The sequence below is a fragment of the Podarcis erhardii genome (genome assembly GCF_964252035.2).
Source record: "Podarcis erhardii genome assembly, chromosome: 9".
NCBI lineage: Eukaryota > Metazoa > Chordata > Lepidosauria > Squamata > Lacertidae > Podarcis > Podarcis erhardii.
This window is the reverse complement of record NC_138512.1, coordinates 57,470,236-57,486,867: the sequence shown is the minus strand read 5'-3', so window position 1 is coordinate 57,486,867 and position 16,632 is coordinate 57,470,236. Positions and strand designations below refer to the sequence as shown.

The window sequence follows — 16,632 nt, the reverse complement described above, 5'->3', positions numbered from 1 at the left end:
TAGTTCGCCTGTCTTCCTAAGCGATGTGTAAGATTTTTCGGAAAATACAATGCCCTTTAAAGGACAGGTCACACGTGATATCCAGCATGAGAATGGGAAAATAAAAAATGTAAATAGAACAAATAAAGTCAAGTGAAAAACTGAACAGCCAATTATAAGAAGCACATACAGCAGCATGCCAGGCAAGTTGTGAGGAATGCTTTGTATCTTTCAAGGAGCCCTCTGTGTGCATACAGAGACAGGCTGCACACATCGCATTGCAGTCCTCCTCACAGGAGGAAGATTAAAAAGATGCACTTAAGAGATGACATTTTGCAAGGGAAATAGCCTGCTAAAATGGGCATAGTTCAACCGGAAATCGCCTTTTTTCAGTCATGTTAAAGTCCCTTCCAACTCTACGATTCTATGATTGACTTGAAATATTCCGAGGCCTACGAGATATACACCGAGGTGCCTGCTCTTGATGGCTTACACTCCATCTGAAGGAGTGGGTACATAGCTTGGGAGGACTTCTGGACCCTTTGCTGTTGCTTGATGCTCAGGTGGCCTTGGTGGTGTGGAGTGCCTTCCATCAGTTTCGGCTACGGACCCAGCTGTGCCCCTATCGGGATAAGGATAACCTAACTTTTGTCATCTATGCTCCAGTAACCTCTTAGTAAGATTACTGCAACACATTATGTGTAGGGCTGCCTCTGAGGACAGTTCGAAAACTTTAGCTGGTGCAGAATTTGGCAGTCACGCAACTCACTAGGGTAAGATGGTTTGAGCGTATTACACCAATCCTGGCCTGACTGTACCGGCTGCCAATTAAGTTTCCAGGCCCAATTTGAAGGGCTGGTTTTGACCTAAAAAGGTAAAGGACATCTGACAGCTAAGTCCAGTCACAGACGACTCTGGGGTTGCGGCGCTCATCTCGCTTTACAGCCCAAGGGAGCCGGCGTTTGTCCGCAGACAGTTTTTCTGGGTCATGTGGCCAGCATGACTAAGCAGTTTCTGGCAAACCAGAGCAGCGCATGGAAACGCCGTTTACCTTCCCACCAGAGCGGTACCTATTTATCTACTTGCACTTTTTGGCATGCTTTCAAACTGCTATGTTGGCAGGAGCTGGGACAGAGCAACGGGAACTCACCCTGTTGCGGGGATTCGAACCGCCGACCTTCTGATCAGCAAGCCCAAGAGGCTCAGTGGTTTAGACCACAGCAACCACCTGTGCCCCAACTTTTGATCCAGAAGGCCTTAAATGGACCACAATACCTCAAGGACCACCTCTTTCCATATGAACTGACCCAGACCCTGTGATCATCACCTGAGGCCCTTCTTCGTGTGCCTCCTCTACATGAGGTCCGCAGGGTGGCAACATGAGAATGAGTGACTCCCCATTTGTGGAATGCTCTCTTCAGAGAGACTCGCCTGGTGCCTTCATTACATATCTTTACGTACCATGTGAAAATATTTCTCTATAACGAGGCCTTTGGCCTTTTAAAATGTGTTTTTGGTGGGCGAATATGGGTTTATTTTTATTTTTAAAATGTATTTTTGTGTTCTTATTTTGTATTTCTATGTTGTGAACCACCCTGTGATCTTTGGATGAAGGGCAGTATACAAACAGAAATAACAGAATAAGTAAATTACAGCTTATATTTCATCTTCAGCATGATATATGGCACACTGATAAGTTCTAAAATGTGAGGACTGGGAGAGAACTGTCGAGGCCGCCTTCTGTGGAGCACATTTCTTTTAAACTCTGAACTTCAAAAGAGAGATTTGAAGAATTAAATAAAAAGAAAGACAGATTGATGAATTGCAGGAACCTAAGGAACAAATGGACTGAAAGAAGCCTGCAGTTTTCAAGAACAAAACCCCCCCAAAAGCATGTGAAGGAACAGAGGGTGGAGGGGGGAATGGAGTAAAGAGAGATAAGCAGAGTGTGAAAAAGAAAAGGAAATACCTAAAAATTATCAATGTGATCTGAACTACAGGATAACAAAGGCCTGCAGCCCAGCAGCATACATCTGTGTCTGTTATGTGCAACAACAGAGACAAGCTTGAAAAATGCTGCTACAGAGTCAGTCTGGGGAAAAGCAAACTGCCGTCTTGGGGGAAAAAAATGATGACGGCTGCTTTGAAGTCTAATGCTCTGAAACACATGCACAGAATAATTACTGTAACACTCCTACATGCACACCCCAAAGTTATGGGGCAGGGAGGGGGGAGAAAGCACACTCACCATGCTTTCCACGGGAAATGTCCACATACTGGCAGAGCCTAGGATGCGTAATTGTCTTAAGAATCTGAAAGCGTCCCAGGATCTTTATGGAGTTTGGTGTCAAGGGCAGGCCGTTGCTCCCACAAACATCATTCGGAAGAGCAGAAGCAAAGAAGGTAAAGGCTCCCAATTCCGCATCCTTTAAGGGAAACATCTTAGGAGTTCCTTGTAAGTAGTGTTCCCCTGAAAGAAAGAAAGAAAGAAAGAAAGAAAGAAAGAAAGGAAGACGAACAATAAAACCAGGCTGAAATGCTCCAAACCAGTAAACAGGCTGCCTATAGAAAAAACCAGTTTAAAGCCTACAGGTTTAATTTTAAGGCTAGTCAAGCAAACGGATGCCATTGATATTACTTCTGGTCATAACAGAGTAATGAAAGCTGTTTTTAGCATCTGAAAATGTATAAAGCAATAAACTGCAAGTCAACAGAATATTTAGAGATTTATAGCCTGAACTCTGCAAAGGAATCATGCTATTTATTTAAGTCTAGTAAGTAAGGATACAATCTAGAAAGCCTGTGCATCCATCCATATTTGAGCAGCAGCAGCAGACAGTCACTATTTTGCAGGAGGGAGTCAAGTATGTAGTAGAAATTATGTCCACACAATTAAAGCAGATTATAATGCCCTGTTGCCCTGGACCACCATATCCACTTAAAAAAATAGCAACCATCAATGGATTTTATATTAAGAATATGATGGGGAAATGCACTGAAAAGTTTGGGAAGTTTTTAAAGCAACCTGCAGACAAATCAGGATGCATGTTTAATGTCCTATAACATCCCCATGAACCAATCTGAATGAACACTCATGCAAATCAGAATGAATGCCCCTTAAGCAGGTAATCAGTAGGAGCCCTGAACTGCAAACACTTTTTGGCATTATATAGAGTTGCTGTTGTGGGGAAACAGAACACCCACCCGCTGTTGGATAAATGACACAGGGAACATGATCAGTTGCGCACCATGGAAATAAAATATAGCATCAGAGCAGTGTCAGTCCCCAAATTACGAGCAACATGCTTGAGGCCCCAACACATGCCTTTTGGCAGAGGGGCCCACAGATTGTTGGCCAAATTCTGACTGCTCTCTTCTGCCCTCCTGGCCTACACAATGCACTTTCCCCTGCATCAAAGCCCACACTGGCCTTTATCAGTCCTTGCCCCCATGGATGTGGGTGTGATATTTCAAGGTGGCTTTCCCATGCCTAAAGGCAGTGTAAAAAGCCACCCGGAGCAAATATGAAACCAGAAAAGGCAGCTGGCAATTTACAATGCTTCAAGAGTGTAAGCAGGCACAGTATCTGTCACAGGTCCACTTGCTACCCAGCTTACTCTGTTCTGCTGGCATCTTTTTGTTCCAGAATGTGATGCTTAGAAACCAACAGTGCAATCATAGGCACACTTATTCAAAAAGTATATTTCACTGAATTCAAAAGGGCTTAATTCCACTTAAATCAGAAAAGGATTTCAGTCAAAAAGTTCCATTTTCAGAATCCCCTAGTAATGAGCATCTTTAGCAACCTATGGACCAAATTTGAACTTTTAAACTAGTCACTTAGCCGTTTGGGGGTATACTTCATGTACCTCATATTGCAGCAGGGCTGTACAAATGTGGCAGCCCAACTGCTGACCATAGCAATCAACATAGATTGTATTAATCCAGTTCAGGGTTAACCCTGCAGGTAAACAATCTTTTTCCAGGGATCCATTTAAGGTGCTACCTGTGACCTCTGAAGCTCTAAAGTGGGGGTGGGGTACCTATGGCCCTCCAGTTCTTGGTGGACTGCAACTCCCATCTTCAATGACCAAGCTGGCTAGGGCTCATAGAGTCCAATGACATCTGGAGGATCTGCTCTAAATCATCTGGGGGAACGGTAGTGAGATGTGAAGGCCCAGGAGGATCAGAGGGGGCTTGGTTTCCCTCCACCCCACAGTTTTTCAATTGGAAACATTGGAACAAAAAGCCATTTATTAAATATTGTATTTTGGAATGGCTGGGGTACTTTTAAAGAGTACATATAGTTTGAAGACTTTTACGCAAGACAATCTACAGCTGTAGAGAATAATTCCTGTGCATAATGTAGACCAACCTTCCTCAATTTGAGGTCCTCCAGATGATGTTGGAATGCAAATCCCAATAGCCACAGCGAGCACAGTCATTGGTCAGGGATAGTGAGACTTGCAGTCCAGAATAACCTGGTTGGTGAAGGTGGTTGCAGCCATAACCCTCACTCTAAGATGCATTTTCACATTGAGAGGGTGCTACCATCTTCATAAGGGCAGAATACAAAACTTGTTTATTATTATTAATAATAATGTTGACCTCTGATCTAGCATGGAGATGCTAAATACATATATCTACCTTTCTGACCCAGCCCATACCCTGTGGTTTACATTTTCACTCTCCAAACGACTGTAATAAAGACACTCTACTTTAAAAAAAAAACAACTAGCAGTAGAATCCTATGCAAAGCTACTCATGAGTCCCACTGGATTCAGTGGAACATATTCCCAGGTAAACACATATAGGACTGCTATTTTAATATGTTTATATATTGGGAAACTAGCTCCAGATGACCAGATTCTTACTTCACCCAACACCACTGGGTGACATGAGGGATGTGGGACGGCTTCCCAACCCACCCACAAGGGTTTGGACTAGATGACCCTCAAGGTGCCTTCCAACTCTACAATTCCGTGAAACATTTGCTAAATATATTGAGTGATCATCATTCCAGGCCCAACTCAGGGCAGATCCATTGAAGTCAGTGGGCATGACCAACTTAAAGGGACCCCTGACCATTACAGCGTACAGCTTCCGGGTCATGTGGCCAGCATGACTAAGTCGCTTCTGGAGAACTAGAGCAGCGCTCGGAAATGCCGTTTACCTTCCCACCGGAGCGGTACCTATTTATCTACTTGCACTTTGATGTGCTTTTGAACTGCTAGGTTGGCAGGAGCAGTGACTGAGCAACGGAAGCTCACCCCGTCGCGGGGATTCGAACCATTGACCTTCTGAACGGCAAGCCCTAGGCTCTGTGGTTTAACCCACAGTGCCCCCCGCGTCCCATGGCCAACTCAGGTCTACTAAAATACATCCCGATACAATATTTGCATCTGACTGGCTTTGTACTGTACCTGTACCCCCACGGTTACCATGTAAACATCAAGTTAAGGTTACAGAGGGAATAAGGCGGCAGGCTGAATGGTAGCAGCAGCGGCACAGGTTTAGGGAAAACTAATGGAGTGGGAATTGGGCTTTGTGACTATAGCCTAAGTAAGTAAACATCCCCACTCCTTTCACCCAGCCCAACATCTGGAGAACATCAACTTACCTATCTCTGAGGGCAAGTGAAAAACCACAAAATGATAACTTCCTCTCAAAGTAAGCCACGCAGGAGCCTTAAGGAGGATTAAGCTACACTGAAACCTACTGGAAAAGCAACCCTTTCAGGATTCTTGGGGAGCATTAAAAGCAGACAGCAGCCCCCCCCCCCAGCCCATTTTCGAAAGTACCTTCTGATACATGAAATAACAACACGGTCCTAGAACCAGGCCAGTGTCGGATTTACGTATAAGCTAAACAAGCTACAGCTTAGGGCCCCACTCTCTTGGGGGGCCTCCAAAAAAATTAAAGGAAAAATATTAATGTTAATATATTGTTTTTCAGTTCAACAATTATTTTGATAAAATACACATTCTGTTATGTGCAAATGGCCTATTAGATACCTATTAGGTCCATAAATTACCATATATTCAACACACAAAACAGCGACAATTTGTTGTTGACAAAGGACAGCTGGACATATAAAGGGCCCCATTACCTTCAGTAGCTTAGGGCCTCATCAAACTTAAATCCGGCCCTGAACCAGGCCTTATAGGAAACGCAAAGCACCTAACAGGGAACAAGCCGCCGGCCTGCCCTACAATGACACCCAGCGCCCGCCGCCCGGACTCTCCTTACCCGGGCTGTTAAATCCACCTCCCCCCGCCCGTCAAGTTTCTAGCCCTCATGAGCACCACCTGTAATACGCACAGACAAGCGCGCGCGCATACACACACACCCTTCGCCGGTACTCCTTCCTCCGGCGGCTCCGCCCACGTCGCTTCCCTCCGCGCCCGATTGGCCAGAGAATGCGTTGACGCAAACGCGCACGCCGCTTTTTTTTTTTTTTTTTTTGCTCCCCGACCTATCCCCCTCCCGCGGGGCGTGCGACGTGCTCGCGCATGCGTAGAACGCGCACGTTTCCGCTGCCCGTGAATCCTGAGCGGGTAAGTTTTGGGGGCAGTTAAACTGGGGAGCGGCGAGAGGCTGAGTGGGGTCGCTTCTCTTTCTCATGGCCTTCGTGGTTATAAGGGGTGGGGGGTGGGTTACCTTTCGCTGGCCTACCTTTCGCTGAAGGGGTGGGGGAGCTCTTAGGGTAAGGCCTGTAAATGGCATAAAGCTTCATAGGAGCCCCTCGTTGCTGGGGGGGGGGGGGATTGGAAAAACTGCTGCCCTAATGGCAATATTCTGTAGAGGGGTCGGTCTCTTGCAGCAGGAAAGAACCACCAAAAAAAGAAAATAAGAGATGGTCTCCTACCATCTCAAAAGACGAATGCGTTTTTATTCTGGCATAAGCATTCGTGGACTAAAATATAGGTGATTTCTCTCTCTCTCTCTCTCTCTCTCTCTCTCTCTCTCACACACACACACACACACACACACACACACAACAACTGGGATTTCGTATAGGCAAGTGGTCGTAGAGTCAGTGTGGCAAATGAAATGTAAGTAATAGTGACAGTGCCTATTTGTAGAGGCCACACTAATGGAGGTGGGGGAAAGAGATCCTATGGACAGTCATAATCCTCTTATTGTCTTGTCATATTTTTTTTCCCTTACTTGCACAGGAGGAGCCGGGTTAAAGAGGGCTCAAAGGCATTTTGGAAGAAAAAGTGAAGGGAGGGCAAAGAGTAGCAATTGGGGGAGGGGAGAGAAGTATCCTGTGGACACAGTGAGGATGTAAGGACTGGAAGGTCGTGAACTTGGGTGGCTGCGTGGGCACTCGTTGGTCTTGTTTGGGTGAAAGCTTCTTCCAAAGCTGATGCCGCTGTCGTTCTTTTAAACTAGTTTGTCTTATCTAGAATTTTGGGACTATTTGGTCCCATTTTTCTCAGTAGGGAGGTACAAGTACATACTGTCAGCTTATGCTTGGTCCAAAGTTCAGTCCCTGGCATTAACAGTTAAAATAAACCAGCACCAGGTGATGTAGAGAACTGTCCATCAGAGGGCACAGTACTTGGCTAGATAAACCCAATACAAGGTAGCTTTTTACATTCCTGTCAAGTGCTAACACATCATGTATGTAACTCTAGTGTACAAATGAATTTATCCATCTTTTAAGATGTCACAAAAGATTGCTGCAACACACTAACAAAGCTATCCCTCTGGAAGCATATACAGTAATAGGTTTGCAGTCTGTGTTTAGCTTCTGAAATGTTGGAGCTAAGAAAACATTCCTCCTGTTTCCTTTGCATGCCAATTTCATCTTCATTCTTGGCTCCTGAAAGTTAGTTGTGGTTATTACTTGACTGGATGGGAAAGAGTGCTTGGTACATGTTCACAGGTACTTTATCTTCGCAAGACTGAACCTTGGAAATGGATGCAGATTCTAGATTTAAGTTCCACCAACCTTGGTTCCAATTATTAGGTTTATCAGATGTTTACTAGATTGCCCTGAAGCAATTATCGCTAAGCATAGTGCTGAAAGGTGCAGTGTGAGAATGTAAAGAACAATTTCTGAGAATGGCTCTTGGTGAGATATGATAGTGAAGGGTGTGGGGACGAATGTAGAGAGAAACTATCAATGCTGGATGGGTTGTGGCCAGGTTAAATCTCTGAATTATGGGAAGGACAAAATTAGCCTGCAGCTAGTCTCCCAAACTATGGGTGTATCTGCTTCATAAGAAGTGAGTTGGTGGTTACTCATCTCAGCTAACTCTGTCACTCCTCATTTCTCCTCAGTGTGTGTTTCTGTTGGTAACTCTCCATCATATTCTTATATTCCCCCTCTCTTTCTGAAATATATTGTAACTCCTCCTGCCATGTGCCTCTTAAATTATCATGGTGGCTTAACACAGTGCAAAAATTACTAATCCCTATGGTGAGCTGTATAATACCTAATGGTGATTAATATTGTTTGTGCAATGTCCTGAGAGCACAGTGCTTTCTTAAATTTACACGACTTTTCTCCAGAGATATTTGTGTGCTTAATACTGCCTCTCCTGATATCAGGTGCTTACAGATTTGGCAGGGAAGAGGAAGCAGATTTGCGGTCCTGTCTTCTGCTGAATTTTGCAGCGTGGATCTCTGCGCTGACTGTGCTTGTTAAATGTGAGTTGTGCTAACATCTATTTATGTAACATTGAATTAAGGGGAAGCAAAATGTAGGCATTGGCAGTGAGTGGATCATGTTAAAGAGCAAAAGTGGGGTTCTGAGTCTTGTGTTCTGCCCCCATAGCGCTTCATTTTTAAAACTGTTTTTCCTTAGACTAGGAACGAGAAGAGGACATTTTTATTCTGTAGTTGAGGATTGAGGGATTGTTTGTGTGAGAGAACTGGCAGGTACAGTTCTTCCTATAAGCTTGTCCTGAGGCCTCAAGTAGCTTCCATTCCTTTATTCCTTTATGCTTCTGCTCTGTGCACATTGGCAAAAAGCATTTTGAAATGGCAGCTGGCTCACAGTTGGCAAATCACTCTTCCAGTTGCTTAGAATCCCCTCAGTAGCCCAGTTGTCTAGGCTCTCCCTAATCTTGCTTGCTATGAGAGTTGAACAACCTGCTGCAGTGAAGAGGGTGGTGGGGACTCTTAATTCTGTCATTGGTTAGGCAAGGTTTGCCATCTGGCCTTCTCTCAATGGCCTTATCCTCCACAAATTTGATATTTTAAAGCTGGTCAAGTTGGCATCCGCCATTGCATATAGTGGGAGCAAATTGCACTATGCACTTTGTGAGCAAGTGCTTGCTTTCTTCGTTCTTGAGTCTCCAACCCTCTAGCTTCAACGTGTGTGTGCATTTCTTACTCAGTTTCCCCTCTTGACTTTTTTCTGAGCCGCTAAAGTTGTAAACTTTCTTCAAAGTGGAGGAAATTTACCAGAAACTGTTTTCTTTGACATCTCCTACTGCAGTTTGAGTCTCTTCTTGCCCATTCAATCTCCCTTTTTCCTTCTCTCACTTCACTTTTCCTTAACTTCTTCCTAATTAAAACTTTACTTATTTCCTGCATTGTGATGCTGCTGAAATCCCACATGTTTTGTGGCTTATACCCTTGAATTTTTAAAAATCTTATTGTTACACGGCACTCTGTGCCTGTTGGGGTGTTCTGTTTGCTTCTTAGGCTGAAGTCCTATTCTCTCCTACCTAGTAGTAAATCCCAGTGAACTCAGTTGGATTTACCTCTGAGTAGACGTTATAGGATTTCACTGTAAGTTGTCTGAGACTACCTCTCCCTTTATAAAAACAAGACTCCCTCATTATATATGTTGACTAATTTTCTGTAATGCATTGTTCTCTGAGATTAGGCAAGCTACCGTAAAAGTGAGTGCCTTTCTACATTTGGGAATACTGCAACCTATGTCTCAGGCATGAAGGACAAACATACTAAAAATGGAAGCATCTGAATTGGTTTTCAAGGCATGATTTTTCTATACATTTGTAGAGGTGAGGAGGAAAGTTTTGAGACTCCTGTTACAATAACCAGGAATCAAAGAATATTGCTTAAGAAGCAGTCCTGTTTAGGTTTTGAGCGTTATACATATCCAGGCAATGCTAAAAGTGGAGATCTTTTTGTCTTGCACAATAATTGAAACAAGTGTGCAGCTGGAGCTTTCTCTGCTGCAGATTTTCTCACTTCCAAGGAGACAAGCTGACATTGACTTTCAAATATGTAACTGATGTTGAGTCCACCTAACTTGTTTAGCTGCAGTGATTGCCCAATAAACAACAAGAGTGTATAGTCAGAGTGCCTTGATCTTTGAGGAGTATGGAAAAACCTGCAAATGACTGCAGTAAGTTAAATAAGTTAAATGATACAAATTAAGTAAGTTAAATGCTACAAGATATACCAAGGCATTTTGTTACATCTTTGAGTGGTGTTGCCAAATAATTCTGTAAATATATTGTGGTTGACTTCTTCAAATACAGACCATATTTCCAACCATTTATTTAGCTGTGACCTTTTATTAAAATGTCTAATGTGGTATCCTTTATTTTTAATAGCATTTATTACTGTAATACAGAACAGTGATCATGCTGATCTAAAGAACTGGAGGACCTTCTCTATGGATAAATTTATTCCATAAGTATGTTCACTTAGTACCCCCCCTTTTTTTACTGTTCTTTAGGCAGCAGGTAAAGTCCACCCCAATCCCAAGCCTTTTATTTTTACATATTATCTGATCACCCCTTTTAAAATTGTATAGGTTGCTGTTTAATAGTTTTTGTACTAGCTCACCATGGCTTTATTTTATGTCTTTTGTGTTTTATTGTTTATATGTGGTTTTCTTAACTGCCTTGAGGCTTATGCAAAAGGTGGGATATAAATGTCTTAAATAAACTGAACATCTGTTTCCATATTTCATCATGGCCTCCCAAGAGATAGTTAAGAGATTTTCTTCTTCTTGTAGTACTGGAGTTATTTTCAACTCTGGCAGCTTCTATGCTGCTTCACACATAATTTATTTACTCAGTGTTTGCATATATGGCACAGGTTACAGTTATAATGGAAACGCTCTTTAAAACATAGCACAGTGATTAGCTCGAAAAGATATCAGATGAATATCAACAATGGATGTTTCCGTATAATTCGGTTAAAATGCCTTGCATGGAAAAGATAAAATGTATAAGCATTAAGTTCTCAATTGAAAACTTCTGTTAAGTTTTGTTCCCTGCTTGCATATGTTTAAGTGGAAATATCTGCATGCAATGAAACGTGGATCTTCAAAATGCATTTTGTGCTATTGTCCAATATATCACTTCAAAAATATTTAACTCATTAAATATATCACTTAGAATTAATGTGCTTCACAGCTTGGTTGTCTGCTCGTTTACTGAGATAGCTCAGTCAGTAGAGCATGAGACTCTTAATCTCAGCTCTTAATCTCAGGATCATAGGTTTGAGTTCCACATTGGGTGAAACATTCCTGCATTGCAGGAGGGTTGGACTAGATGACCTTGTGGTACATTCCAAGTTTAAAATTCTATGATCGATGAAATTAATTTTATTGTCTTCAGTGGGGCTTGTTCCCTAGTCACCTACCTGGAAGTATATCTCATTCCAGCAGAAAGCCCATCTGTTAAAAAATAGCCAAAAAAGAATTTATAATAAAATGCAGTTCACTATGACAACATAACACTTCTCTCCAAACCAGCAATAAAACATGTATAGGATTGCACTCTTTGGCCCATAGCAGAAGCTTTCGTATGAAGCTCTGGTAACTGTGCTTTAAAATGAGTGCAGGGACTAGGCATTTTGGAATCTGGGAGAGGAGAATGTAAATTTAATTGTGGGTAGTAACATAAATGAAAGGAATAATTGTATGTTTGTGCCATAGTAATATGGCCTGTGGTGCAAGTTTATTTATACAACTACTTAATCACCTTTCCAGCCAAATGGGCATTCAAACCAACATGTAAAAAGTTTTTTTAAAAAGCATTAATGAATTTAAAAGCCCATAAAAATATCAGACAACAGCTGAAGCAGCTGCTCAAAACAAGACTAATAACAGATCAACCATAAATCTATTCAACATAAATGCTTGGGTGGGGGAAGTATCTTAAGCTGTTGATGGTGGATGCAAAAGGAAGTCCTCTGAAGTTCTCTAGGGAGAATATTCCATAGGATATCAGCCAGTTAAAATGGACTCCAGATTGGAACTATTTCCAAAAAGCGGGCCACTGCATTTTAAACTGGTTAAGCTTACTAACTTTCTAAGGAGAGCCCAACGTCGAGCATGTTTTTGTAATCTAAGTAAGACCTTGCCATTGGATGAATAACAGTGGTGAGAACTTGGCTAGAGGACAAGTTATAGCTGCCTCTTTGACCATCTAAATCTGGTAAAATGTGTTTCTAACCAGAGCTGTGGCTTTAGGAGTCAAGCATCAAAGTCGTGTGTTGGAGCCCACCCAAGATGCACACTTTCCCCAGCTCCAGCTTGCTAATCATAATTTATTTTGTCTTGCCAGCATTCAATTTTGTTAACTCTTATCCAGATCATCATAGTATTGTAACTAGCAATAACTTCCCAACAATGAAGATAATTTTGGGTTTTGTGAAAGGAGATGGCTATCCATAGACCTTCTTTCTTCCCAACCCTTTCTCCTTAACATGAAAGTTGCGCCATCTCGCCTTCTGTTTCCACGCTGGTCCCGTTCTGAACCTGTACTGAGATTTCCTCATCCAATGATGCTTTCTTCAGTCACACATTAAGCCTTGCCTTTCCAAAAGCATTCCAATGCTCTGCGCTTTCCTTGAGATTTTATTTGTGCAAATGTTTAAGTGGAACTTAGCAACTGCTTGGATAGCATGCTTTCTTAAAATTCAAGTCACACATGAAAACAATTTAAACTGCAAATTGGCTCTGCTTGGCAAGCAGGTCCCTTCTCCCTCCAGGTGCTGAATGCAGATGATCTCAAAGCAGGCTTGGCCTAAGGAATGAGAGAGGGTGACCGCCCATGGCCCTCCAGTGAGCTTTGGCTGAGTAGGAGTGTAAATTGGCTCTTATGCATACAGCCAATCCTCTGGTCAGTGGTTGATAATTTGCTAGTTGCAGCTCTGGTCTGGAATTTAAAAGGCCAGAAGCAGGTAATGGATCAGAAAACTGTGGCTGTACCAGAGCCATGTGGAGGCTATTAAACATGTCTATTGTGTAAGTGTTGTTTCTGGGTGGAACACCAGACAGCGTTTCATGTATATCCAACAGTACTGTATATGGGACTTCAAGCTATCCCTTGTGTAACAGGAAGATTGCCATTAGCTATAGGAGAAGGTTCAAGCCATTCAGGCATAAGGTGTTCGACAAATAAATTATTAGTGGCTTGGGTCCTAAGTTTTTATTTGTGATCAGGAGAAGCTTCTGTTCACGGAGGAAGAATTCCTTCATGGGAGGAACCCTTCCTTGTTAAAAACCCCTTCTGTCAGCAAACACCTAAGATCCCAGTCTAAATAGACCAAATACCTATTTTTCAGTATGTACTAAAGTTAATTGAAAATTTGCTGATTAATTCTCTAAACTTCACTGCTGACTACTTTTTTTTTGCGAAGGAATTGGGTTCATTTGGATTGAAGTGAACTATATCCATGCTGATAAGAGCCTGCAGTTTTAGCTGAAATTGTTTACGCTGTAATCCTAGGCATCCATTGCAGGCCGGGGATCCTTAGTTTCACTAGATAGTGTCCAATGAAGTAGTTCCATTTAGCACATATATTTCTGTATGTGCAATGGAACTTCCTTGCCCGCCCCCCTTCTTCCCGAGATTTGCTCCACAGGGTTGGAGGAACCTCCAGAACAGATCTAGTGGGGTGCAATCAGTGGAACCGGAAGTTATGTTGCACAGCCAGAAGTCCTTGCACTAAGCAAATTACTTCATTGGATACCATACTTTGTACTTAGGGAGACTTGATTCTGAGTAAATAGGCCGATGATCAAGGAATGTGATTTCTGTCTTGTCAGTGCAGCTGTCATTTGGGAGTCTAAATTCAAGTGACTGTTCCATTCCACCCAAGTTAGACTAAGAACAGTTGTATGAAGATGAGGAAAGAGGTAGAAGTGTTGGTTGAGGCTTTATTTCGGTTGAGACTGCTGTGGGATCATCTTTGGTCAGCACCTGGAAGGAGAAAAGACCTGCTTGCCAAGCAGAGCCAATTTGCAATTTAAATTGTTCTCCTGTGTGACTTCAATTTTAAGAAAGCTAACCCCCTTGCCCATTCAGGGCTGTAGAATTAACTATATGTGTCAGTGAACCAATATAATAAGATTTTTTAAAAGAAAAATATTGCATTTTCCCATTTTTTTCAAAGGTAATGCTTCTGTACAAATTCATATTCAGGCTTTTGTTGTATTTTTTTTTTTTTTTTTTACTTCCACAGTTAGGCATAATACTTTTATCTTTCTATTTTTGTAAAGCATGAAAGCTTCCACAGAGAACTTGTAAGGGCGAGTAACATGGGTGCATGGTAGCTTAGAACCAGTATTAAAAACTCAGCTATATAAGCTAGGCACCAAATAGCTTCTTAAACCAGGGTTACAGTCACCAAAACGGAATGCCTAGTTGCCATTTTGGGGCCAGACATCTGGAAAGTCGTGTTTTGAATACAGTGGTACCTTGGTTCTCAAACGCCTTGTGACTCGAACGTTTTGGCTCCCGAACACCGCAAACCCAGAAGTGTTTGTGAACTTTTTTTGGAAGCCAAGCGTCCGACACGGCTTCCGCAGCTTCCGATTGAATGCAGGAAGCTCCTGCAGCCAATTGGAAGGCGCACCTTGGTTTTTGAACATTTTCGGAAGGTGAACGGACTTCCAGAATGGATCCCATTCGAGAACCAAGGTACGACTGTATGATTTTTTGGTTTCTGAAATTCATTCTGATTGCATAGATAAAATAGAATGGATAGAATTCTACAGAATGTGTTACTAGTGTGTGAAAACAGTCAAGATCCAAGGACTCCCAGGCTTGTGGCCAGTAGCCAGGTACAAAATGCAGCTGCAAATTTCGAACGCTGCTTAGAACTCAAATCAATATATAACACGGTGTGGGTATGTTTGTGATAAGATTAGCTAGCTGGCAAATGCACCATTGTAGCCTGTGAGAAAGAGAAGTTATTGTACACATCTTTGTTATAACATCCTTATTTTAGTATCCAGAGAGCAGAAGTGGAATCGTTAGCTCAGTCTTGAATGGGTGGCCAGAAACATTTGCTAAACCAGCAAGTGTGATTGTTCCCACATAACTCAACATACTTTATAGACTGTATTTAGAGGGGGGGGACGACTTTGTGGTCTGAATGGGTTTGTATTCCTATTAGAGTGATATTAAAAATGTACTTGGGATGGCTTAATTATTCCAATTACCATACAGTAAAATGTTCTGCCAAAATGACAAAGAGATGTGGGACTCTGAGAGTTAGAAACTAGGGCCACTGTCCTAAACAGCTACAGCGCAGGCAAAAGAGAAGAGTGTATCCAGAGATTAAAAAAAATAAAAATCTGTAGCTGAAAAGGCATTCTGGTTTTAAATAGAAAAGCAACTTGCCTGTTTGGCAGTGGTAAAATCTGTCTCCGTACCGCTGTTGGCATACTTCTTCTGCAATGACTATCTTTAGAATTGTAGATGTTGAGTAGTTTTACTTAGGGTTCTTGTATGGCTGTATTCTGCTCAGTGTAGAAATTGTGTAGAATATCAGTGCACTGCCTGAACTAGACAACAGAGATTGAAATCCTAGCAGTTCAAAATAGATACACTAGTCATAGGGAGACTTCTCTGTTGTAACAGAGCCTGTTAAAAAAATTCCCTGGTGATCTATTTTCAGCTGTTATCGGTATTATCTTACATATAGTGCTACTGAGGAAGTGCTTAACCTTGTACTCTTAGTTTCATTGCTTTCTTTGAGTAACATCACTGTCCTGTACATGCTTACTCAGAAGTAAATTTCTTGTGAGTTTTGTGGGGCTTCCTCCCAGTAAGTGCAGTTTAATACAATAAAGTTTAAGTGGAAGTATACTATCTTACAGATCACACATTTATTTATTTATTTATTTATTTAAGAAAGCTGTTGCACAGGTAGGCTGAAATTGGTAGGTTTAAGCAGCAGTAAAAAGTTTATGAAGTGATTCAACTGAAATCTGCTAAGTGCTACTAAAGAGCTCTCAACTAAGCTTCCACAATGTGAATTGAGTAGGATCGTGATTTGACTCGTTCAAGAGTCCCGCAGCTGAACTTAACCTACTGAAGTTCCCATGTTCTACCAAAACAGCTGTGCTAGATTTTTTGAAAAAACAGTTTGCAGCAAAGTTTATATTTCTGTATGTTTGTTTAAATGCTGACATTTGTTTCCCTTGCTTAATCCAAACAGGGGAGAAAATGCTTGATCTGCCTTGTGTCAGTGTGGCTGGAATACAAAATCTAAGGACTTTTGCTTGCATTCTCTCTCTCTTTTTAAAGCATTTGTGATTTATGGAGTAATTAAGTCATCGGCTGTAGGATATCACACACTGTGACCTGGCTTGCATGTAGCTCTAAGCCAAACTATGGCTCAATGTGAAATCGTGAGTGTGCTGGTTCCAGAGTAGAGATCACGGCCACTACATTCCTCCCTTGTTTCTCCTGCTGT

General features: G+C 42.1%; 2 protein-coding genes across 4 annotated transcripts in view; one reads left to right on the top strand and one right to left on the bottom strand.

Moving 5' to 3' along the window:
• TBCK (TBC1 domain containing kinase) overlaps positions 1–2,449 on the bottom strand; it is an 82,364-nt gene extending 79,915 nt beyond the window's left edge. Inside the window, exon 1 of the mRNA XM_081876755.1 lies at positions 2,228–2,449. Within this exon, the coding sequence (XP_081732881.1) occupies positions 2,228–2,420 (193 nt within the window). The 5' untranslated portion in view covers positions 2,421–2,449. The remainder of the gene's footprint in view (positions 1–2,227) is intronic.
• A 3,995-nt stretch (positions 2,450–6,444) lies between these two features.
• AIMP1 (aminoacyl tRNA synthetase complex interacting multifunctional protein 1) overlaps positions 6,445–16,632 on the top strand; it is a 34,892-nt gene continuing 24,704 nt past the window's right edge. The window contains exons 1-2 of one of the 3 annotated variants that reach the window (XM_081877154.1): positions 6,453–6,536; positions 8,542–8,640. In XM_081877154.1, coding sequence (XP_081733280.1) covers positions 8,639–8,640 — 2 coding nt within the window. In that variant the 5' untranslated portion in view covers positions 6,453–6,536; positions 8,542–8,638. Of the gene's footprint in view, positions 6,537–7,017; positions 7,035–8,541; positions 8,641–16,632 lie in introns of those variants that run through there. The other 2 variants (XM_081877156.1, XM_081877155.1) reach the window with 2 other exon arrangements.